At 38.1% G+C, this 26,586-nt stretch overlaps 2 protein-coding genes across 3 annotated transcripts in view; one reads left to right on the plus strand and one right to left on the minus strand.

The window, feature by feature from the left end:
• The window catches only part of LOC117289216, a 30,510-nt gene extending 18,312 nt beyond the window's left edge, over nt 1-12,198 (plus strand). The window contains exons 4-6 of one of the 2 annotated variants that reach the window (XR_004518929.1): nt 9,225-9,286; nt 10,168-10,293; nt 10,538-12,198. Coding sequence is in view for 1 of the 2 variants with exons in the window: in XM_033770232.1 (XP_033626123.1) it covers nt 10,168-10,293; nt 10,538-10,958 (547 nt within the window). In the remaining variant the exon portion in view is untranslated. The remainder of the gene's footprint in view (nt 1-9,224; nt 9,287-10,167; nt 10,294-10,537) is intronic. The other variant, XM_033770232.1, reaches the window with a different exon arrangement.
• A 1,137-nt stretch (nt 12,199-13,335) lies between these two features.
• Nucleotides 13,336-25,613, minus strand: LOC117288753 (exosome complex component RRP42-like). Its single transcript, XM_033769582.1, has 5 exons — nt 25,432-25,613; nt 19,037-19,470; nt 16,623-16,746; nt 15,695-15,850; nt 13,336-13,831 (listed from the first exon to the last, which is right to left on the minus strand). The coding sequence occupies exons 1-5, from the start codon at nt 25,486-25,488 to the stop codon at nt 13,736-13,738; spliced, it is 867 nt and encodes a 288-aa protein (XP_033625473.1). The 5' UTR covers nt 25,489-25,613; the 3' UTR covers nt 13,336-13,735.
• Between the last annotated feature and the right edge of the window lie 973 nt (nt 25,614-26,586).

The raw sequence follows: 26,586 nt of genomic DNA on the forward strand, positions 1-26,586 counted from the left end.
ACACCAAAACATCAACAAACAAACAAGTCGAAATAATTACACTTAAAAGAAGTTTAATGGGCATGGACAAAAAGAAACAAATTAATAGCAAAACACAGATATAAAAAAAAATTGAGACACAAATAAAAGGAGAAAAAAACAAGTAAAGACTCAAAGAAAAAACAATCCAAATAATAAAGTATAGATTCTTATAAATGTTATGAATCTTTGGAGCTTAAGATCCGCATTCATTTTAAATACAATTCCCAATCCAACTATACAAAGTAGTATAACCTCTGTCCCTCCAAATACGCCTCTCTTAATATGTATGCATAAGGTACATCGTCAATCTAAAAATCAAACGGTCACTTGCTCCTCGGACGGCGCACTTAGACTGTGCGTGCTGCGCATGTGATAAGTGCGTGGTCCGTGCTTACTCGGCACTTCCCAAGTTCAGCTGTCCAATGAGCACGCAGAACTCACGTGGACTGTACCGAGTACGCACGTGCTCCTCACTTGCAACGTAGGTACGTTGTGCGCACTGATTTCTGCAGTATAAAAAAACGATTGATGAGTGCTATCATTTCATCTCCAAGATGCCGAAGAAGACACAGAATAACGGGCCGCGGAAGATGAGATTGCCAGAGAGGAAGAGGAGAGGAGGAGCGAAGAAGAGTCAGACGGTGACGCCAGAGAGTTGGTCACAATAAGAACAAAACAAAACCATTTTATCATTTGTTTGACACATAAACTTGTACATGTTTATTCACTCATGAATGTATAAAAGTAAAGCATGAGTTCATGGGATGCCCCAGAGTTCATAAAATTAAATCATGAGTAACATGAGTTCATGTGCTCAATCAACCAGATCTTGCCATGGTAGGCGGCCAAGTGGCGAAAAACTCACTTTCATCGCACTTGCACGCACTTACAACGTGCGAGTGAGTAAGGACACCGTACGTGACCAGCACGTGTAAGTATGGCCTCTGACGACAACGTGTTAATCGCAAGATGAGCGTACGTTGTAAGCACGTTGTAAGCATGTACAACTCACTTGCCACGTGCGCAGCGTACGATGCACGCAACCGCTCACGGCCAGGCGTGGCGTGCGGGCCACGTACTTGCACCTTGCGCAAACCGTGCGAGTGACGTGCATTGACGTACTTCCTCCCTGCTCTTGCCACTCCCTCCCCACGTTTTCAGAAAAACGTGGCGGCCGTGGCCTCCCCAAAACACGTACGGACAAAAAACACGCACGGTGGGTTGTGACCGAGGCTTTAGTAACTTTACTAAATACCCTACTTCACCAAACTCACACACAAAGGCAGCCTGAGCACAAACACCATTTAAGCTGTAGTTTGTTCTATGTTCTCATACGCAACTTTAAAATAACTTGAAAGTGGAAGGTGGTATCTTTCCAATGATGGTAAAATAATAACAAATTACTATTATGCAATCCCATTAAATTGAAATGGATTGATCCAAAATGCCAAACACCTTTAGTGCGCCATATGGTAGTGCCAAAAAAGCGTTTTGAGTTTAAGATCACACTTTTTAAAGACCATGAATGATAATAATTGCTAATGTCACGTTTTTTTGGAATATGAAAGGAAAAGGGAAATGAGGTGTTGGAGCAACGCTCTTCTTAGCCTTTTTCGTGTTTTTCTTCTTATTTTTGTCTCCTTTTTCTTCTTGTTCGCCTTCTTCTTGTCTCCCAAAAGTTTCTGCTAACATACACTCTTTTTCAAGCTCACATTACCTTCAGACTTCACACATAGTTAGATATTCACCACGGGAAGTCACCGCTGTAGTGACAACATGACGACTATGTCATCTCGTTTTGAGGTCTCCAAATGTTTTCAACACAGTCTCTCTTAATGAAATAATTTTCACCCCTGGGCCTTCAAACTTTAGGAAAATGGTATAATTTCCCTCAACACCTTCTGCAGCGCCCTCTTGTGACAAGATACTCTTTGCTGAAAACCGGTTGCAGGTTTAACTTTGGTATTTTAAAACTGGGCACATACTTATATGTTCTGATTTTTTCGTAAGGGTGGCTAATCTGGCAGTGGAATTTTGTATTCTTTGTAGAGGAGCGACATGAGTGTTTGTATTCCATTGCAGTAGTCCAGATGGGAAGAAACAAAAGCATGTACAATGCGCTCGGTGGATGTCTTATCCAAGATACTTTCTAATCTTCCCGATTTTACATGTGCCCCATGAAGCTGTATGGCAGATATTTTTGATGTGTTTGTTGAAGGTGAGTTGCTTGTTCATAATAATTCCAAGGTCACGGCTATCCCTGAGCATGGAACACTTCCCGATTCAAGGATGAGACATGGCAGATTGCCGGAGTTTCTAAATTGCGATGATACATGCAGCATTTCTGTTTTAAGTTCGTTAAGCTGAAGCTTATTGATGGCAGACCAGGTTTTGACATTTCGATGCACTTCTCGAGTCTCTGCAAGATGACGCGTTGCTCGTTGGATTTCTTAGTGATGTATATTTGGGTGTCATCAACATAGATTGTGTGAGAATTTACACACAGATAGAAGATCATTTGCAGTTTTCAACTGCGCTGTTTCAGTGGAATGTGCATGACGATAAGCGGACTGATTCTGTGGAAACAGATGATGTTCATCCAGGTAGATGATGTTCGTCCAGGTAAGTCCTAAGCTGAGCTGCAACAAGTCTTTCAAGAACCTTAGGTTCGCATTATGCCTGTAGTTATTGAGGACATTGCAGTCCAGATTCTGCTTCTTTAATAGAGGAACAATTTGAGCAGTTTTGAAGGAGTGGGGAACCACACCAGCTGAGAGAGAGAGATTTATTGTGAAGTAATAATAGGTAGCAACTCATCGATTCAAGTCTTAGCAAGCCAAGTTGCAAGGGACCCGAGCTGCAGGATTTGGATGGAAGAAGTTTGATGAGAGATTTCACTTGATTTTCAAACACACGATCAAAATGAGAGAAGTTGAACTCCAACGTAATTCCAAGCTGTGGAGGCATCAGCTTGAAAATCGGATGTCCAAGTCCATGAGCTCAAAAGATGCAAACTCCTGGAGACACATTCAGAGATACGCTGGTAGAGGAGCGATGGATTACACAAAGACCTCCACCATTCAATTCTTTCAAGGACAATGAATTATTCTGTAGTTTGGGAGTGTAAACTTGATATCGGCGATTACATGGTCATCTCTGAAGTCCCCAGAGAGCCAGTGATTCAGTTATGACAAACACATCAAGATTATTCAACCTTTCCCTAGTTAAACTATCTCCTGCTCCTAAGATTTTCATAATGAACAGAATCGTGAAAAGTATAGAGGACGTTGCCTATCCCAGCATGCACCTGTAGCAGAAAGCCAACATATATTAGGAGATGCACCATTGAGAATAATTTGGGAGTTTTTCCAATTGGAGGCTTATTTCTTGTGTGTTCAACAACCACAATCTTCCAATTCAAACTAAACTTCTAGTTTACTTGATACTTGATAAAGTAATCCCTTTACAGCCGGTGAAAGCTAAATTGGGATGATGTGCTGTGCATGACGCCGTGTGGTGCAATAAAAGTGTAGGACAAGACAAAATTAACATTATATACACTGTACATTGGAGGGAGAAATGAGAGGAGTCTGTCAGACACTTGCGCCCCATTACCCGGATCTCCGGAAGGGCTGCAAGCCTAAATGCTTGGATGGATGGTGCACTGACGACAGTAGAAGATAATCTATTCCAGATCCTGATGGTACGAGGGTAGAATGAATATTTGTAGCAGTCCAGGGAGACAGAGGGCATGCCAGATTTTAGGTGATGATCATGTCTCAATGACGGGGAGGTTGGTAGCTGAATGATTGATGGAAATGGTATATTGACAAAGCGGTAGTGGATTTTGAAAAAACATGCACGACTCTTGGAGAAGGTGACTGGTGTGAAGTGTATCCCAGTTAAGAATTGATAGCACTGTAGTTATCCCCAAACCCGGGCGACTTGTCACAGACATCTTAGAATGTACCAGCAGTGCTGCCTCAGAACAATTCTTACCCTCAAACTGGAAGACTACATCCCAAATACAAATGTGTTCTCACTGAAGCTTAATCAATCAGCATTGAGTCTATGATTTTCAAACACCAGCTTAGATAGCCAGGTCACTGTTTGCGAGTGTCAAAACGGGGTCTCCTCACAAACGAGTACTCTTCTCCCAGCTGAACTACATGTATGACCACTGGACTTGCTGAGGACAGAGGAAACACTTTAAAGACACTCTAAAGGTGTCGCTTAGGAAACACTTTAAAGACACTCTAAAGGTATCGTTAGGAAACACTTTAAAGACACTCTAAAGGTATCACTTAGGAAACACTTTATAGACACTCTAAAGGTATCGCTTAGGAAACCTTTATAGACACTCTAAAGGTATCACTTAGGAAACCTTTATAGACACTCTAAAGGTATCACTTAGGAAACACTTTAAAGACACTCTAAAGGTATCGCTTAGGAAACACTTTAAAGACACTCTAAAGGTATCGCTTAGGAAACACTTTAAAGACACTCTAAAGGTATCACTTAGGAAACACTTTAAAGACACTCTAAAGGTATCACTTAGGAAACACTTTAAAGACACTCTAAAGGTATCGCTTAGGAAACACTTTAAAGACACTCTAAAGGTATCACTTAGGAAACACTTTAAAGACACTCTAAAGGTATCACTTAGGAAACACTTTAAAGACACTCTAAAGGTATCACTTAGGAAACACTTTAAAGACACTCTAAAGGTATCGCTTAGGAAACACTTTAAAGACACTCTAAAGGTATCGCTTAGGAAACACTTTAAAGACACTCTAAAGGTATCGCTTAGGAAACACTTTAAAGACACTCTAAAGGTATCGCTTAGGAAACACTTTAAAGACACTCTAAAGGTATCACTTAGGAAACACTTTAAAGACACTCTAAAGGTATCACTTAGGAAACCTTTATAGACACTCTAAAGGTATCACTTAGGAAACACTTTAAAGACACTCTAAAGGTATCACTTAGGAAACACTTTAAAGACACTCTAAAGGTATCACTTAGGAAACACTTTAAAGACACTCTAAAGGTATCGCTTAGGAAACCTTTATAGACACTCTAAAGGTATCACTTAGGAAACCTTTATAGACACTCTAAAGGTATCACTTAGGAAACACTTTAAAGACACTCTAAAGGTATCGCTTAGGAAACCTTTATAGACACTCTAAAGGTATCACTTAGGAAACACTTTAAAGACACTCTAAAGGTATCGCTTAGGAAACACTTTAAAGACACTCTAAAGGTATCACTTAGGAAACACTTTAAAGACACTCTAAAGGTATCACTTAGGAAACACTTTAAAGACACTCTAAAGGTATCGCTTAGGAAACCTTTATAGACACTCTAAAGGTATCGCTTAGGAAACCTTTATAGACACTCTAAAGGTATCGCTTAGGAAACACTTTAAAGACACTCTAAAGGTATTGCTCAGGAAACACTTTAAAGACACTCTAAAGGTATCGCTTAGGAAACACTTTAAAGCCATTGGACCCTTTCGGTACAGAAAAAAAAGTTCACAGATTTACAAATAATTTACAGGGTTTACAGAAGGTAATGGTGAAAGACTTCTCTTGAAATATTAGTCCATGAAATGCTTTACTTTTTGAGAAAACGGTAAAACAATATAAATTCTCGTTAACGAGAATTACGGATTTGTTATAAACACATGACATGACACGGCGAAACGCGTGAAAACAGGAGTGGGTTTTCCCGTTATTTTCTCCCGACTCCGATGTCCGATTGAGCCTAAATTTCCACAGGATTGTTATTTTATATATAAGTTGTGATACACGAAGTGTGGGACTTGGACAATACTGTTTACCGAAAGTGTATAATGGCTTTAAAGACACTCTAAAGGTATCGCTTAGGAAACACTTTAAAGACACTCTAAAGGTATCGCTTAGGAAACACTTTAAAGACACTCTAAAGGTATCACTTAGGAAACCTTTATAGACACTCTAAAGGTATCGCTTAGGAAACACTTTAAAGACACTCTAAAGGTATCGCTTAGGAAACCTTTATAGACACTCTAAAGGTATCACTTAGGAAACACTTTAAAGACACTCTAAAGGTATCGCTTAGGAAACACTTTAAAGACACTCTAAAGGTATCGCTTAGGAAACCTTTATAGACACTCTAAAGGTATCACTTAGGAAACACTTTAAAGACAGTCTAAAGGTATCGCTTAGGAAACACTTTAAAGACACTCTAAAGGTATCGCTTAGGAAACACTTTAAAGACAGTCTAAAGGTATCGCTTAGGAAACACTTTAAAGACACTCTAAAGGTATCACTTAGGAAACCTTTATAGACACTCTAAAGGTATCGCTTAGGAAACCTTTATAGACACTCTAAAGGTATCGCTTAGGAAACACTTTAAAGACACTCTAAAGGTATCGCTTAGGAAACACTTTAAAGACACTCTAAAGGTATCGCTTAGGAAACACTTTAAAGACACTCTAAAGGTATCGCTTAGGAAACACTTTAAAGACACTCTAAAGGTATCGCTTAGGAAACCTTTATAGACACTCTAAAGGTATCGCTTAGGAAACACTTTAAAGACACTCTAAAGGTATCGCTTAGGAAACCTTTATAGACACTCTAAAGGTATCGCTTAGGAAACCTTTATAGACACTCTAAAGGTATCGCTTAGGAAACACTTTAAAGACACTCTAAAGGTATCACTTAGGAAACCTTTATAGACACTCTAAAGGTATCGCTTAGGAAACACTTTAAAGACACTCTAAAGGTATCGCTTAGGAAACACTTTAAAGACACTCTAAAGGTATCACTTAGGAAACCTTTATAGACACTCTAAAGGTATCGCTTAGGAAACACTTTAGAGACACTCTAAAGGTATCGCTTAGGAAACACTTTAAAGACACTCTAAAGGTATCACTTAGGAAACACTTTAAAGACACTCTAAAGGTATCGCTTAGGAAACACTTTAAAGACACTCTAAAGGTATCGCTTAGGAAACCTTTATAGACACTCTAAAGGTATCGCTTAGGAAACCTTTATAGACACTCTAAAGGTATCGCTTAGGAAACACTTTAAAGACACTCTAAAGGTATCGCTTAGGAAACACTTTAAAGACACTCTAAAGGTATCGCTTAGGAAACACTTTAAAGACACTCTAAAGGTATCGCTTAGGAAACACTTTAAAGACACTCTAAAGGTATCGCTTAGGAAACACTTTAAAGACACTCTAAAGGTATCACTTAGGAAACACTTTAAAGACACTCTAAAGGTATCGCTTAGGAAACACTTTAAAGACACTCTAAAGGTATCACTTAGGAAACCTTTATAGACACTCTAAAGGTATCGCTTAGGAAACACTTTAAAGACACTCTAAAGGTATCGCTTAGGAAACACTTTAAAGACACTCTAAAGGTATCGCTTAGGAAACACTTTAAAGACACTCTAAAGGTATCACTTAGGAAACACTTTAAAGACACTCTAAAGGTATCACTTAGGAAACACTTTAAAGACACTCTAAAGGTATCGCTTAGGAAACACTTTAAAGACACTCTAAAGGTATCGCTTAGGAAACACTTTAAAGACACTCTAAAGGTATCACTTAGGAAACACTTTAAAGACACTCTAAAGGTATCACTTAGGAAACACTTTATAGACACTCTAAAGGTATCGCTTAGGAAACACTTTAAAGACACTCTAAAGGTATCGCTTAGGAAACACTTTAAAGACACTCTAAAGGTATCACTTAGGAAACCTTTATAGACACTCTAAAGGTATCGCTTAGGAAACACTTTAAAGACAGTCTAAAGGTATCGCTTAGGAAACACTTTAAAGACACTCTAAAGGTATCACTTAGGAAACCTTTATAGACACTCTAAAGGTATCGCTTAGGAAACACTTTAAAGACAGTCTTAAGGTATCGCTTAGGAAACACTTTAAAGACACTCTAAAGGTATCGCTTAGGAAACACTTTATAGACACTCTAAAGGTATCGCTTAGGAAACACTTTAAAGACACTCTAAAGGTATCGCTTAGGAAACACTTTAAAGACACTCTAAAGGTATCGCTTAGGAAACACTTTATAGACACTCTAAAGGTATCACTTAGGAAACACTTTAAAGACACTCTGAAGGTATCACTTAGGAAACACTTTAAAGACACTCTAAAGGTATCACTTAGGAAACACTTTAAAGACAGTCTAAAGGTATCGCTTAGGAAACACTTTAAAGACACTCTAAAGGTATCACTTAGGAAACACTTTAAAGACACTCTAAAGGTATCACTTAGGAAACACTTTATAGACACTCTAAAGGTATCGCTTAGGAAACACTTTAAAGACACTCTAAAGGTATCGCTTAGGAAACACTTTAAAGACACTCTAAAGGTATCACTTAGGAAACACTTTAAAGACACTCTAAAGGTATCACTTAGGAAACCTTTATAGACACTCTAAAGGTATCGCTTAGGAAACCTTTATAGACACTCTAAAGGTATCACTTAGGAAACACTTTAAAGACACTCTAAAGGTATTGCTCAGGAAACACTTTATAGACACTCTAAAGGTATCACTTAGGAAACACTTTATAGACACTCTAAAGGTATCGCTTCAAAAGTGTGGCATTAACACTGTATCCTGGGAGGACCAAGCAGGGGCTCTGTCGTCATGGAAGTGACTTCTGTACAGAGGCACTGACAGCTTTGACAGCAATCATTTAGCTCAGGCAGCGGCTAAGCGACAAATAAGAAAGGAGACTAAGAGGGAACTTGAGTATGTGCATTTGAGTCTGTGGCTATTGAATCAGACATTTGAGCCATCTAGGGAGTCACCTCAGTCTACTTCTTCCGCAAACATCCTCGAAATGGAGGGATTAGCTACTATCTTTGAATGTTTAAAAGTTCTTTATATTTGTTAGAAACGTGACCTGTGCTTCCTGCTCAAACTGGAACTTTAACAAATGTGAAGCTGTTTTGAATGGTTGTTATGTCAATGCATGTATTATAAATATATTTTACTTGGTTGAACTTGTGTTCACTGCTTTTCACAGTCTGAACACTAGCGTTTGTAACTCTATGCAAACTAGCGTTTGTAACTCTATAAACACTGCATTTCTTTCTAATTAGATGTTCGTTGCGCAGCGCAGCGAAACAGCTCTTGTTTTCGTTCAAGTTTTTATTATTATAATTTTTAAATTTTTTTTTCTACAGACCAAGCGGCTTTTTCCAAGGTTCCAAGTGAGCTATTGCAATAAAACTTTCAGAGACAAAAGGTATTCATGCAATGGTCTACATATTGCAATGATGACATCATGATAATGTCATCACCTGTCACGTGATGTCATCTTAAAGTTTGCCTTTTTATATATTAGAAAATCTATATCAAATCAGCCACAAGAGACTGTAGGTTTGTGATTGCAATTAGGTCTTAAAAAAAAAGAAGATCCTCACATGACCTCTACTCTCAGTCGAAACGCGTCAAAACCGGAAGTGCCTTACAATTCAAAAGTGGCAAAAGTTATGAAGTTGTTTTCAACGATGTTAGTGTCTGGTTAGGGTGGGCAGTTAAACAAAAATACAGATGTTGTCACGATACAGCAGGTTGAAAACTTTTTGAAGATGTGTGTGGTGAAGTCAAAATTTACACACATGTTGATCTTCAGGCAGGCATCGTATGTGTGAAGTTTCAGTTCAATGATGACATCTGGATCATGTGATGTGGCATTAAAGGTGCACTTTTTGAACTCTTGAAGTAATGATGCGATCAAGTTGAAACTTTGTAAGTTGGTAGATATTGGCAAGTTCTTGGAAATTGTGAAGTGACGTCATATGGCGTCATCACACAATTTTAAAATTTATTTTACACCTTTTAGTAATAAATTGCCTACTGAACTTGGTATAATCTAAACAATTTGTTTAAATAGGCTGGATAGGTCATAACTCCAACCACAAAAAGAACTCCAAATTCAGTTGAGTAATTTGAAAATGTGGTTATTAACGAATCAGCTATGCATTTATGCACAAATGCAATCATGTCTAGTTGGTACTTATTTTGCTGTGACAATATCTGCAAGGTGATATTAGAGTTTGGAACAAATTTCCTTTGTAAAAACTGTTTTAGATGTTTCATAATTGTTTTGTGTATTCATTACAGAATGCGTCATAAATACGTTAAAAAAAGTCTAAGCTTGGATGAAATATGGGCTGTGCGTGCAAAGACGTGGCTGGTGCCAGACAAGTCTGTGCAAAGTCACCAGCGACCATCTGTCTTCTTAAACAGGTGAATTAACTTTTAAAGTAAAAATTCCTGATAGCATTTGTTTTCAATTCTATATCAATACCAAACTTCTAAGTTGCCTCAACTGACATGAAATATGAACTAGGTGAATTGGAAGTAAATGCGTGAATTGGAAGTGAATGTAGCTTTGACTTGAACTTATATTCCTATTATTAGAATAACCATTTAATTTTCTATACATACATAGTGAAAATGTTTATGCTGTATGTTATTGTTTCCTTTTCAGAAACCTGAGTCGTGGTTGTAATAAATCTGCATCCAAAGTTTCTCGGCCACAATTACCTAAACAGCAAGTAACTAAATCTATTGTAGCAGTAAGTGACATTAGAATGGGTTCAAGATTGCACTCATCTGGCAAGCAAATATGGAAACAAGAGGCCACCGTTTCAAAACATGATGATATTTTTGGAACAAGAACCAGTGGTAAACGATCTACACTAGATACCAATAGAGACACTAGAAAAGACCCAAAATCTAATACAGACAAAGTGAGAGTTCCAAAGATGACAGAACAAGTAGATGGAAATGCAAATTTGAAGTCAACTGAATTTGAGAATGTGGACTACCATCCAGGAATACAGCCATTGTTCAACGGGCAAAGTGGCCATTGTGGAGGCATATGGAAGTCAATTGTTGATGAATGCTGAAAGTTAGTTTATAGTACAAAAGAAATAAAAATAACTTTCTTGTTCTGAAATTTTATACAAATTATTTAATTAAAATGTACTTAATTAAAATGTACTTTGGATTAGTATTTGACCATATAATGGAAATGTCAAATGTTTTCACAGTGGCAGTAAAAATAACTCCGAACAAGAAATACAAATTGATGCTCCTCGAGCAATTCTGTAGCTTGAATTTTGGTTTATTTTAGGGCAAGTAAGATCATTATGATCCTCCTTTTTTGAACTACAACTATACAGAACGTGGAAAGGCACAGTGGAAGTAAAAGAATACACTTTGATAATCCGTTTGCACAGTTTAATTGTCTCTTCAAGTGAATTAGCAATCCCTTCGAACAAACTAGTAATTCGCTCAAATGATTTGGCAACCTGTTCAAAATAATTGGTAATTACACATTGGCAATCTGTTCGAAAGAATTAGTCATTTGTTCACACTTTACTAGTCTCTTGAATTTCTTTACTAATTCCGATCGGGCATGCAACATTTTAGCTCATCAGCTAATTCTTTTCAAAGCAGTGCCATAGAAAACTGAAAAACACAAAAATTAAGTGTGATCAGCCATTTCCCCTTTTTTTAGCAATTAGAAAGTTGCATTTCTGTGGGGGGGGGGGGGGGAGATCGGGGAGATGTCTTGAATTTGATTTCTCAACATGGGTTTCAAGGTATCTAAAATTAAATATTAACATCTCTACTTGGTCAAAGTGGTTCTTAGATATTCTTTATAACAAATGATCTAATTTTTGTACAAGATACATGATCAAAATGTGTTCACATCCACTTAACAATACTTATTCATATTGACTTAATTAAAAATGTTACAGCATCGCAACAATATAGAATTAGAAGATAAAGTCTTGTTCTTGGCCACTTGGACGATGATGTCTCAAGTACTCTTACAATGGTGGTATTGTGGCCAAGTGGTACACGGCAGAAAATGCCTTTTCCACCAAAAATAACAACTATTGAAAGAAATTGAAAAAAATATTCAAGTGCTATGAAATAATAATAGGCCTTTTAAAATAATTTCAAGTTATCTCTAAAAAGTTTCATCTTTTATCTCGATGTGCAATTTAACCCTATACATGTACATACATACCATTTTTAAATGGGTTTGTGACCTCATATCTATGTGTTAAAGGAACATGTTGCCGTGGATCTGTCGAATTGGTCCATGAAAAGCGTTTGTTTTGAAATCGATATGGTTAGAAAGTCGTTTAAAAGTAGAATACAATGATTTACACAATGATGCCCCGAAAGTGCGTGGTTTTCCTTTGCGATCTAACATGTTCGGCCATTTTATGGAGTTAAATACTTGACTCCGCGAATTGGCCGACCGTGCAACTTTGAGGCATTGTTTTCTACTTTTAAAACGTCTTTCCAATCATTTCACATTTCATAACAAACGGTTTCAAACACTTTTTTGTAAGACAAACTCGCCCTTTCCGAGGCAACGTGTTCCTTCAATTCAAGATGACTTGAATTATGGTAAAAGTTATCTTTGAACTCTATTTTTTTTTATATCAAGAATGGATATCTATGAAGATATCAAGACACATTTTGCAATTTCTTTTTTTACACAAATAAAGTAACTTTAAAATGACACTTTTCTAGTATTCTTACTTATTTATTATATCCATCAATAGAATCATCCCCTTCAAAATTAGCATCTTATTAAAGACACTGGACACCTTTTGTAATAGACCGATCCATTAAGCTCCGCCCCATTGAGTATTGACCAATCACAACGCAAGTCCGACATGCGTGTGCTGAGTAGTTGTTAGAAACACACTGTAAATTTTCACACGATACAAGAAACGTGCTAAAATTAACAGTGAAACTATTGTCAATCACACACACATTTTTATGACCATTACACAGGAATGTCAGTTGGTCAATTCCTAATTATTTACAAGTAATTGGAAAAAGAGGTTATGTCTTATTCTCTGATGTTGATTTGTTAAATTGATTTAACTTTCATCTGAAACATCCAAACCGCGAACACCTAAAACTCAACTCATGGTTGGGACCAACATGATTCCAGAATGTTTGATTAATGCCATTATACACTTTCGGCACAGAAAAAAGTTCACAGATTTACAAATAACTTACAGGGTTTAAAGAAGGTAATGGTGAAAGACTTCTCTTGAAATTTTATTCCATTAAATGCTTTACTTTTTGAGAAAACATTAAAACAATTATCAATTCTCGTTGTCGAGAATTTCAGATTTATTTTGACAACATGTTATGACACGGCGAAACGTGCGGAAACAAGAGTGGGTTTTCCCGACTCCTATGACCGATTGAGCCTAAATTTTCACAGGTTTGTTATTTTATATACAAGTTGTGACACACAAAGTGTGGGCCTTTGGACAATACTGTTTACCGTGCGTGTCCAATGGCTTTAAATGGAAGACTTCATCGTCTGTATAAAACCAGATGTTATATGCTGGCTTCAGTGACCAGTTTGCTGCTAGTTGTGGAAGTATGTCTTGATATTGCGTTTTTAAGGATCAGATTGTAAACAAAAAATCAAGATACTTATGAATAAGTGTGTTTGAATGATACCCCTCGTGATTATGAAATGCAGCCAACTCATCTCTTGGGTTGTCCAGGCATTCGTTGCATGAACCTTAAGACTGATGTTCAATATATCAAACAAAGCATTATGTCAACAATATTACACCCAGTCCAGGAGTAGTACTTGGAAACATCAATTATTTGCAGTTGTTGAATGCAAACATCAGGACAGAAAGCCATCACTTGATGAGTTTTGTCCAATCTCTTTAAGTAGCGAGGACAGCTCGTTGTTCAAATTTACTCCAACTTTCTTGCCAGTCTGAAAAGTTATAAATAATATACTTATTTTGTAAAGTTACAATGCCAAGACCAATAGGCAAAAAATATTAAGTTACATGTATTCACGATCTTGCTTAAAGGCAGTGCACACTATTGGTAATTACTCAAAATAATTATCATCATAAAACCTCGCTTGGTAACGAGTAATGGGGAGAGGTTGATAGTATAAAACATTGTGAGAAACGGCTCCCTCTGCACTGACGTAGTTTTCGAGAAAGAAGTAATTTTCCATGAATTTGATTTCGAGACCTCAAGTTTAGAACTTGAGGTCTCGAAATCAAGCATCTGAAAGCACACAACTTGTGTGACAAGGGTGTTTTTTTCTTCCATAGTTATCTTGCAATTCCGACGACCAATCAAGCTCAAATTTTCACAGGTTTGGTATTGTATGCATATGTTGAGATACAGCAAGTGAGGAGACTTGTCTTTGACAATTACCAATAGTGTCCACTGTCTTTAATAATAAAGTTGCCAAACTGAACCCCAATTGCCCTTTTGTACCCAAAATTCCGTGCCTGTAAACCTTAAAGGGACATGTTGCCTAGGATCGGGCAAGTTGGTCTATGAAAAGCGTTCGAAATGGTTTGTTATAAAACGCATATTGTTCAAAAAGTGTTTTAAAAGTAGAATATAATGATCCACACGAACATGGCTACAAATCTGCTTGATTTTCTTTTTAATTTCCGAACTAACACAGTCCACCATATATGGCGTGCCGTGTTAATTCATCATGTTAAAGGAAAACCACGCAATTTTGAGGTACATATGTTTGTGTAAATCATTGTATTCTATTTTAAAAACATCTTTCTAACCAAATGCATTTTATAACAAACAATTCCAAAACGCTTTTTATAGGCTAACTGAACTCGTCCGCTCCAAGGCAATGTTTCCCTTTAAGGATAATACATCAGACAAGGTTTGGCAATTAAATTTCTGATCAAGTTATATATTCCTCAAAACTACATGTACATGTCTCAATTGTGTCTCTTTTTGGTGTCCAAGTCACCATGACCAAAGCTAAGAAAGCTAAGTCAGAAAATACAATTTTCAAGGCCTGACAGTAAGTTGGAACTATCTATTTAATTTGGGGAAAACATTTTTGGGAGTGTTTGCTTAATATTTGAAATAAAACATTACATCCCCTTAGCGAATCAAAAGCTGTGGTTTAATCCCTGGTTATACAGGAGTTGTAGGTTGAATGGCGTAAGACTGGCACCCTTTCAATATAGAGCTTGACAAAATTAACAGGGAGACCGCCAACTTAGGGCTAGATAGCTCAGTTGGTAGAGCACTGGCACGTTAATCCGGAGGTTGTAGGTTCAAATCCTGTTCTAGTCATTAACCCTCTTAAAGTAAATCAACATTTTCTCAGGTCAGTCTCCCTCATGATTTAATGCTTAACTATCTATTTACACAACAAACTAAATACTTCATACAAATTCTAAAATTAGAATTGGCAGCTTGTTACACAACTTAATCTTCTTCTGTACAGTGTCAATTTCAAAATCTTACATCGTAGATGTACTTTCCCAATGACACTAGGACCCAAGAGTTCAATCTTAAGCCTTGACTGAAAATTTGAAGCGTTTATGTTTTGTTGCCTTCTCTCGACTTGATTTATTGCTGTAGAAACTATATTAGGACTTGAATTTATAAGTCGCTGGGAAACAAGCTTGTTTTTACCTTATTTGTCTCTTTATGATGTTCTAACACTTAATTCTGTACATATATTTGTGTGAGAACTGAGACATTAAGATGTATCCACTCAAGACTCATCACAAACTTGACTAAAAACACCTCCAAGAGTGACATGTAGTGTGAGCCAGATGAATTGCATACTTACAGCTATCATTGCCTGTATGCTGTCAATTGTAAGGCTGCTCACTCCTTTCTTCTCCATGCCAACGAGGGCCCCAGTTGGTGTAATGGCCATTACAATGCAAGCTAAGCAGCAAGCTTCCTCTTCCAATGTGGCATCTACAATATGTCGCTGACCAACCTACGTATGTTAACAAATAAATCATCTAAGATTGGGTGCGTTTGATAAGCTTCCCTACGTCAACCCCGGTGTGCTCATCTGGGTGGCGTATTTTTCTTTTTCCAGGACGAACGTGGGCAGATAATTTCCCCACGTTTGTCCTGGATGGAAAAGTCACAGGAGTTTTTTCCAGGATGATTGTGTGGAGATAATTACCCCTGTTCTTCCTGGGAAAACAATCTCATGGTGACAGCAGTGCACCTCGGGCCAGCCCCAAGTAACCCGATCCACAAGCGGGTCACTTGAAACTTTGAAGTTTTCAATAATTTTTTGTTATGATTCATGTTGGGTGTCAAATTACACGTAATGAGACTTTACTCGATATTCCTTATTACGATGGAGCGGGTCAGATTTGTTAGAGACCTGCAGTCGATTTCACAAAACTCTGCGTAACTGCGCAAGTCCACTTGCGCAATGTTTATGGCGCTAGTTGCACCATATAAACGTTCGGCAAGTGGACTTCTGCAGTTCTGTAAAGTAACCTAAATTCGGCTACTGGTTAGATAGGACAAAGCAGAGGCAACTAAACACCTAGATTTTTACAGACTACAATGGAGGGCTTAATTTTATAACTCAAATGAATGTGAGAGACCTTGACCGCAGCCAGATGAGCTACAGAATCAAGTAATATCATTTCAGATTGTTTGTTGTTTAACTTGAGTGAGTGGGAGCCCATGCATTGTACACATGATTTCGTTGAATAAATTAATATTGAATGTGTTGTGACACTGACCTTACTTACTGTTACCAATAGAGGCATACAAGAAGTGTCTAATAAGACTACATCATGAGGATCATCTGACACTTCAATCTCCTCTTGACCCTCTCCATCATCTTCAACTCGCACCTTGGGAATCCTGTCATCAAAGAGAAACTCATTGTGGTCAATTGTACAAATATTGAACACATGGGAATTGCGAAAGCATCGTCACAGTCTAAATAATAATAATAATGAAAGCATTTATAAAGCGCCCCACAAAGAACGGAGCGCTTAACAATATACAAAGAAACAAACAATGCAAAGACAAAGATACAAACAAAAAACAGTACAAGCAAAAACAAAAAATGGCCAGATTAAACAAATAAATGGGTTTTGAGCATATTTTTGATTTAGTTTTGGTGATGTGAAGAAGTGTTTTGTCGTACGATGAGCCGGTGGCATAGGCGGATGATTTGAACGAAATGAGTTCTTAAAGGTATGAAGGTGCTGTAGAGTGAATACATTTGAAAACAATGACGAGAAGTTTGAAATTAATCCGGGTTCGAATTGGTAGCCAATGAAGGCGACGTAACAATGGCGCACTCGGATGGTCGCGAGCAACGAGAAAGATTAGTCTGGCAGCCCTATTTTGTAGCCTTTGCAGAGGAGGTAAGTCACCTTCATTAGCACCAAATCACAAGGTAAAATCTGGACTATCTTTGACCTCTTCCAGACAACTTACAAATATTCTACCTTTTCATTGGTTTAGAGCGCGTCACGATATGTCTTAGTTTTACTAGACGGCGGGCCGTGTGATAGTGCATCGTTTGTCATGTGATAGTCTGACGACTATCACATTGGGCGGAATAAATAAAAACTAGCATTTGCTTTTACTAGCCTTTTACTTAAATCCTTATAAATAAAAGTAAGCCTTAATACTGCTAGTAATTGGTCAAACTAGTAGGTAAAAGCAATGCTTGAGGGACTCTTCTTATGGAGATGTAAATAAAACCGACATTTTACTATTACCTGTATAGTTTCACAAGATACTGGGCCGTATAAAGGCCAGCATTAACACATTTCGATAAGTTTAAGATCAGGCATGAAAATTTTCCCAAATCTCTATAAATAACCTTTTACTGGAAAAACACCATTTACTTGAACGGATTAGTAAATGGTCAGAGAAAAGCACAATAGCGGGGTATTCAGGAGTATAACAATAGAGGCATGGACTCGCAGATCAATAGCGATTAACTGAAATGCAGCAGATTCCACTTAGTCAAGTTTTTGATGGCGGCAGTGGCTATGATGAGGAAACAGCCAGCCTCTCCACGCCAGAGCTCCAGAGATTGGTACTTTCAGAGCAATTAAAGTACACAACAAATTTATAAGTAACATTTATAGTTGGATCATTAGGCCAAGGGAAAAATAACCCTTTTATACTGACCCAATACTGAGCCATATATGCAACACTGTTGTGTAAGTAAAATCTCAAGCTCCTCATACAGTAGCTTGTAAAAATACAAGTAATTGCTACAGTACGTTAGTAAAATGTCGTTTTTATTTATATGCTCCATTAGTGAAAGGTAATCCCGCGAGCAAAATGTTCATGCCTGATCTTTTACTTTTCAGTCTTCTTGCTTATGCTGGACCTTTAACTTGATAAGTAATTGCTAGTTTTTATTTAGTCGGCCCATTGTGATAGTCCGACGACTATCACATGGCGTACAGTACCCAGACAGCTTTTTATCCCCCTCGAACCCAATCAGTTGTGCATCTGTGTATCTGAAACACGCGTACAAACGCTATGTGTACGAAGATGGTAAATAGTCTGTTGGGGTGACTGCTATAGTATACAAATGTCGACTGCTTGAACTCGTGCTTTGGTTAAAACTCCGACTCCCTCAGTGATTCCCGGACTATTTTCGCTATAGAACGCTCCGGGATCACCTCGGGAGTCAGAGTTTTAAAGGCAGTGGACACTATTGGTAATTACTCAAAATAATTATCATCATAAAACCTTCCTTGATTACAAGTAATGGGGAGTAAGTTGATAGTATAAAACATTGTGAGAAACAGCTCCCTCTGAAGTGGCGTAGATTCGGGAAAGAAGTAGTTTTCCACGAATTTGATTTCGGGACCTCAAGTTTAGAATTTGATGTCTTGAAATCAAGCATCAGAAAGCACACAACTTCGTGTGACAAGGGTGTTTTTTTCTGTCATTATTATTTTGCAACTTCGACGACCCATTGAGCTCAAGTTTTCACAGGTTTGATATTTTTAATGCATATGTTAAGATACATCAACTTTGATGATTAATCTTTGACGATTACCCATAGTATCCACTGTCTTTAACCATAGCACTCGAAGCAGTCAATATTTGTATACTATGTACACTTCCTACTTCTGTGTTAACTAATCCGATTTCAAAACCTCTTTGTTCTCACCTTGTATTGTACAATGCTGCCTTGACAGCGATTCCAATTGCATCAAACAAATCTCCTCCGCACTCTAAAACAACTACATCGACATAAAGCACCCAGCAGCACTGTCTTGGCAAAACACAGAGTGTTCTATAGTCCAATACACTCTTCAAGTCATAGGATGTTGATAGTGTATAAGCAATTTCAGTTGCCAGTTCTTCACCTCCTCGACCCTCAAACTCAGGAGATGCATTTGCAGACAAGTCAATGAAGAATTCTAGGAAGCCTTCATCAAGTCTTGTTGGTTTAGGCTTTCCCATTTCAGCTTTAACACCCACAAGGATTTCTGTGTTTGACAAACGGAGCCGAGAAGATCCACTAGTGTTGGAGACAACACCACACTCCAGTTCCATAGGCCGAAACGATTCATTAAAACGTCCATCAGTCCGTAAGCCATCCTAATACAGTGGATTCATAACAAATTATGCATTATTAAATCTGCCATACAATGAATCTGCAAAATAACTATAGGAAAAAACGCATCTGGCAAAATGATGGTTACAAACAAATTTAAGCAGAAACCTTGGGCCAATTTCATGAAGACTTTATTAAAGCTTATGGGGGGGTGCCTTAAACCGAATATCCATTTCATGTAGGCCCCCTATAACTGTTATATCCAAAGTTTTGAAAAGCTATTTGTTTTAAGTTCTTTGGGGACTGAGTTATAGTTACCCCGGCCCTACCCTACTGCTATGTCTGAGGATTGTCTCTGCCAGAGTATAGTATACAACATTGTGAGAAACGGCTCCCTCTGAAGTAACATAGTTTTCGAGAAAAAAGTTATTTTCCACGAATTTGGTTTTTGAGACCTCAGAATTAGATTTCGTGACCTCAAATTCTAAATCTGAGGTCTCAAAATCAAATTCGTGGAAAAATACTTTTTTTCTCAAAAACTACAAGTACGTCATTTCAGAGGGTGCCAATTCTCACACCATTTGTTTACTATCAACATCTCCCCATATCTCGTTACCAAGTAAGGTTTTATGCTAATATTTTGACTAATTTCCAATAATGCCTTATTTCTTCGTTTGTAAAAAGAAGACTGGTGATTTTATGACTAACAGGTAATATTCAGTGTTTATTGATAGTTTTCCTGTTTCTCTCTGGTATTTTCTGGTGTTTTCTGATATTCTCCAGTATTTTCTGATGTTTTCTGGTTGTTTTCCGCTGTTTATCATTGGTAGTTTTCTGGTGTTTTCCGGTCTTTCTCTGTATTTTCTGGCGTTTTCCGTTCAATTCCAACCTGTGGGACTGAGATGGGGCTGTGATGTAGCTTCGGCAACATATTATATGCAATAGTTGGATCGATACAGAGAAGGTGAGCATGTGCCCCTACAATCTACATGAAGGATGACATTGCAAAATCGGAACCGTGCCAACATTTTTACTGTACAAATCAAGCCTCAACTTCAGGAAGTTCTGGTTTAGCCAGAGAGTGGTTAATTTATATTGTTATACCTTGGTAACAAACTGTGAAGTTTGATTGGTCGAGAACCTATCATGTGCCATGCAACAAATACGCATGTACCATGGCTGAGTGATGTTCACTGGTGTACATTTCCTTGATCGTTCCCACCGTTGGTCGATTTCTAGCGCTTAGTGCAAACAGCCGCGGGTTCATGGGAACAGTGAAAAAAAATTGTAAACTATGTAATATTGTTTGAGGATGACAACAGAACTTCGAGAAGAGGAATATTAATGCTACCAAGGTATAACAAAACAATTGTTGCACGCTGTGACTGGGGTCTATGGGTTTTGTACACCCTTGAGGGAAAATGCCCCTTGGGTGTACAAAACGCCATGGACCCAGTCACAGCGTGCAACAATTATATAGGCATACTGGAATATACTCCCAGTCCCTAGGGTAGAGAGGCAATTGCAGCCACAACTGTGAACACCTTCAAGGGACATGTGGACAAATTCCTAAAGAACGTCTGTGGGGGGGGGGGGCTCTACATAAGCTTATCTAAGCTGTTTGCCCCAGTAAACAGAACCACCGTCGCCTCCCATGATGCGTGATAGCTTCAAGTAAGCATAATGGCATGAATGGTAAGTTCAGTAAGTTAATCGTAACTCTCCATCCCGAGTCGGGGGATGGAAGGTGTATTAAATAGATTTTTGATACGATCCCGCAACTACATGTATACTAGGTGGCCGGATAAATTTTCATTGTTATTGTTATTATTATTTATTCGGCATAAATACGCTTAACGCAGTAAACCGATTTAACACCGGGAAATATGCATCTAGTCATGTTACAGTCTGGGCTAAGCAAATGTGATTGTCAGGGTGCATTCAGCATGTTTCCATTGTTCTTTTCAACCAATCAAAGCGAGGCATTTCGGGGTAAGGGGGTAAGGGTGCTCGTCTTTCTGGGAAACGTCATTAAATATATTCTGCCACCAAGGAGTTAAGATAGATTCTCCCAAAATCCGCAGGTATTTTCTATTCTATAAGAAAACACTCATCTCCGATACCTACAAATGCATTTACAATGCGCAAGCGCAAGGGACTCCGCTGAACAAAAACAAAGCACCCCTTCTTGCACTGCAGGTCCCGTGTGTACACACAAATAACGCCCTTCTTTTTACCTGAGCCTTTTCTGTGTTAAGTCCCTGGACCCTTTTAAAACCTCGGAGGCGAGTATTTTCTTATATAGAATAGAAAATCCTTGCGGATTTTGGGAGATTCTATGACAGAAAATAGCTCACCTCCGATACCTACAAATGCAGAGTAGCACCGTTAAGCCGCAAGATAGGGAGGGAACAGGACAATGTAGTGCCCAGAGAGTACACATCTTAACAATTATGCCTGAAACAATGCAAATGCTTACGTTTTAAAATACATTCTCACAAGGACGCTTTCGAATCTTTCAAGATTCCCTCCCCCCTCCCCCACGGGACCTGTAGTGCAAGGAGGGGTGCTTTGTTTTTGTTCAGCGGAGTCGCTTGGCTTGCGTATTGTAAATGCATTTGTAGGTATCGGAGATGAGTGTTTTCTTATAGAATAGAAAATCCCTGCGGATTTTGGGAGAATCTATCTTAACTTTCACCACACACTCAATACACATTCTTGATGCTTGTATGGCCTTTTTGTTGAGCTAAATTAAAAAACATCTTTAAAAAGGACTTTTTCTGCTCGGTACTCACTGTTGTTTTTCTGCTACATCGCTTGTTTTTTGACTTCTTAATATGCTCAACGCTTAGCCTACCTTGTTGAGCTGTAAATGGCTCCGCTTTTAACATCGGTCTCATCACTGTCGCCACTACAGCCCACCTTCAATACATGTCTAAAACGCGTGGTCGCAAAATGCGTAGTAGTTTGATTGCAAATTTCTCCCACCTAAAAAAATCCTATACTCCTCCAACGTACCTCATTTTATTCCTTGCATTTGTGGAATTCATATGACACATATCAGAGCTTTCCAAATGATGACTTTTTCGAGATGTGATGATTTGAAAGTTTGTCAAAAAAAAAACGTGTACAAAAATGACATTTAACGTGACTAGTTCAAGGGCGCCGCCATCTTTTAATGATTCTCTGCGCTGCCATCTTTAAATGATTCTCTGCCTGTGGACCGTGGGCGCCCGGCAAATCTTGCAAGTCATGAATATCCATAAGGTGACGTCGTGCTCGCTAGACATATCTGCGCACGGGGGACAATCGGCATATCAGCATTAGCGGTAGAGCGTTAGTTGAGAAAATTCACACGCAAAATTCACTTGATTTTTACTCAAAATCTGTGATACCTATTAGAACAATTCCAAGTGTAGTGCTATCTGCAACTTCTGAAGCATTAGATCGGTAAGTTTCATGATGCAGAACGTTGCAGATGGTTTTTCAAGGAAGCGAAAGGTTTTGATATCAGTGGTGCTGGGGCCAAGGATACGGAGTGGATTGGACCGATTTATGGGGCTAGTACCGGGCAGACCGGGTCAACCCAGGGAAGCTTAACGAACGCACCCAAAGAAGGCTCACAGGGCAGCCTTTTATAGCATGTATCCTCCTCTTACCAGTTTTCACGGTATTATGCCTTTTTCTTTGAATTGGGACAAAAATAATGATGCCATATTATCAACCGATGCCCTAATTATCTTCATTTGTTATATGAAGTATGCAAACATAATCCATATTAAAACTTGATGGACATTGAAATGTTCACACCACACACTGATCTTCAACTGGCCCCATTTGTTTTGAGTTTTTCCTGTTTTCACGGCAAACGAGAAAGTATGGTTTCCCGGTGAAGCCATACATGGAAGAAACATCTGCAGTGACTACAACTACAAGTGTTCTTTGAGACTCTGTGTATGACTCTATAGCCAGCAGTTGTCTTCATTTTATTCAAAATATTTTTGTATTAAAATTAAAAAAATTACCATGGTAACTTGCCAAAAAGAAAATAATAATAATAATAAAAAGTGTGAATAATTACTGGCTTTCAAATCTGATTTTTATTTATTTATTTTTAATTTTTTTCTTCTTAATATTTATAATAAAGCGTATAAATAAACAGTGATAATTGAATCAACAAGCTGATGTTTATATGTTAATACTAATAATAATATTGATATGATGGTTAAAAAATTAAAATCATCAAAAATATTAGAAAATGATATAAGGCACATGGCTTCTTTAAGCCTCTGTATTTTTTTTCCAGAATGCTCAGCAAAATATTCAGTCACAAGATTTGATCATCGTGAATTGTGAATTGAAATAGTGTTTGATGAAACTTTTTGGGTGGGCAAATATTTTTATATGGCCTCAACATTATGACATATTTTTGCCATTAACAAGTGCTTATAATGCATGCACGACATTGGAGCAATGTCAATATGTTTTCACACCTTTCACTGGTTGGTATTTTATTGAATATTCAGAAGCTAGTATGGCGTGCAAAATAAATCAAAAATATTATTCAATTACTACTTAACAAATTTAATTACATTTTTGTCCTAAGGCATTATTACTATATTAGAATCCAGGCTAGATATCATAGGCATGAAAGTAAAACACCCCACCCCCCTTGAAACACAAACACTTCATAACAATCCGCGCCCCCGCGCCCCCCCCCCCCCCCCCCAAGAAGCTATGCAGTTTACTCACAGTCTGTATTTTCATCAGGCTTAATCATGCAGAGTAAAAAGTTTCCTGTCGTTGGTTATGCTCAAACATTTATAAAATGATTGATTTTTGGTACTAATCACTAGTGCATTATTATGCCAACATTCAAATGAGTCAAAGAAACATCATCCAACCTCGAAAGTTCAAAACAAAATTACCATCTGCTAGATTGAGTTTCATTCTGCTTTAGTCACTAGATGGATCACTTGAGGTGGTTACTATTTGGGATTCTATGGTGTGCAACTATGGAGAAAAAATTAAAATATTTAAAGTGAAAATGACCCCAAAAATTGTTTTTGATTTACTGCATACTATAAATATACTAAATTCCGATAAACACTGTCCTAAGGCATTATGGCTACTATATTAGAATCCAGAGATATCATAAGGCATGAAAGTAAAACACCCCACCCCCCTTGATGCACTCACACTTCTTAACAATGCGTTTTCCCCCATTTCAGACCGGTAATGTCTGGTTTCAGGAGATAAGAAACCAATCTATGATATTTTCTCTTTAATGTAGACTTAATATTTATTACGCTTATGGGAATTTATAACAGTTATATGCAGTAAATAAATGTAAAAAATTGTTGTCATTTTCACTTAAAATATTTTAATATTTTCCCCACATTTGCACACCATAGAATCCCAAATAGAAACCACCTCACATGAAACTCAATCTAGCAGATAGTAATTTTGTTTTGAACTTTCGAGGTTGGATGATGTTTCTTTGACTCATTTGAATGTTGGCATAATAAATTTGCACTAGTGATTAGCACCAAAAATGCACTAGTGATTAGTACCAAAAATCATTCACTTTATTTGAGCATAACCAACGTCAGGAAACTTTATTCTCAGCATGATTAAGCCTGATGAAAATACAGACCGTGAGTAAACTGCATAGCTTCTGTCACTGGTGCAGATTGCACAATTTCGCGGTAAACGGGAATCAAAGTTAGGGACCGAAAACGTATGAGGGTCGACAACGTTTCCGACGCTACGATAAGTGTTTTTGTTAAAAAATTGGATAGATGATTTGAAAAAAAAACTTTGTCTTTGGATAACTTTCCGTATGGCGCCACCACTTTTTCACTTTTTTTTTCAAAAAGGGATATATCATTAAGGTAAATTAGATACTATAATCTATATTATTTCATATCGAATGAAAAAGTGGTGGCGCCATACGGAAACTTTTCCAAAATTGTAGCCCGAATTAAACAGTTAAAATGATTTACCTGTACACTATGAACAATGAATGTTTTTTCTCCCGCACTCAGTCGCACTTTCGCCATTGTTTTTGTTTGCAAAACGCGATCGAATTAGATGTGTCACGTCACGCTGCAGCACACCAAATACACACACACACACACACTGCTGGGATTTAGTTATAGAGATCAGGCATGTGGGGCACGTGTGTGGCATGATGGCAGATACTGCGGGGAGGTCCCATGGCTTCCGACCTTTGCAAGTACGGGGGCCAATCTTTATGTCTAAATTTCAGTCTTTCTTATACAAAAACAGTCAACCGTATTCTAGTGTTAACCTATCTAAATAAATAATTAATATATACAGTTTTTATTTGTAAATACACAACCATAAAATTTCGTTCATAAACTGATACCCCCTTTTTAAAGTGGTAGGTTCAATTCTCGTATGAATCAGCTTTCTCGATTACATCAAAAGAGGGCGCTTTAACACGAAATGAAAAAGGTCAAAGTCATATTCGCAAATACCGGGGCGCGCGCGTAAAGCTAGGAATTAGGTGCATTGTGGTCTTGCTGGTATCCAAATTTGATCCATATATATATCCCATAATGCACCTCATTCAACAGTCTGCGCGTGCGCACTTGTATAGAACTAGAGGAGGGCGCACGAGTGATCCTTCGTGCACAAACGCCACGGGGACCGCCAGATGACAAGCGCGTCATTCTGCACGCACGTTGAATATGAAATACACGTTTGAGGTTTTTTATTGAACGCTCACGCGATGCTGATTGTTCAACTTAAAAAATTGCCGCACAAACACACGCTGTGAGATGCCAGTTTTGTCAACTTAGAAAATGGCCGCCTGTGCGCATGCCGGGGCGCGTATACGGTAGATGTTAAGGCCGTGTCCGAAACGGCGACTTCGGCTACAGCTACGGCTAGATCGCGCGTGTCTGCTATTCTTCAACACTGGTAGACGCGCTGATCTAGACGTAGCTGTAGCCGAAGTCGTCGTTTCGGACACGGCCCGTTTCCAAACGCCCCAGGAGTCGATCGCTACACGTGAAAAGGATCCGAAATAACCACACTGGTACGAACGCTTTTAGACTTGACCAAGTCCGTCTAGCATTTCTCTTGTTGCGAGTGGATGGGTGTACATACAGGTGTACGTACGTATCACTCTC

The sequence above is a fragment of the Asterias rubens genome, chromosome 4, assembly GCF_902459465.1.
Source record: "Asterias rubens chromosome 4, eAstRub1.3, whole genome shotgun sequence".
Taxonomy (NCBI): Eukaryota; Metazoa; Echinodermata; class Asteroidea; order Forcipulatida; family Asteriidae; genus Asterias; species Asterias rubens.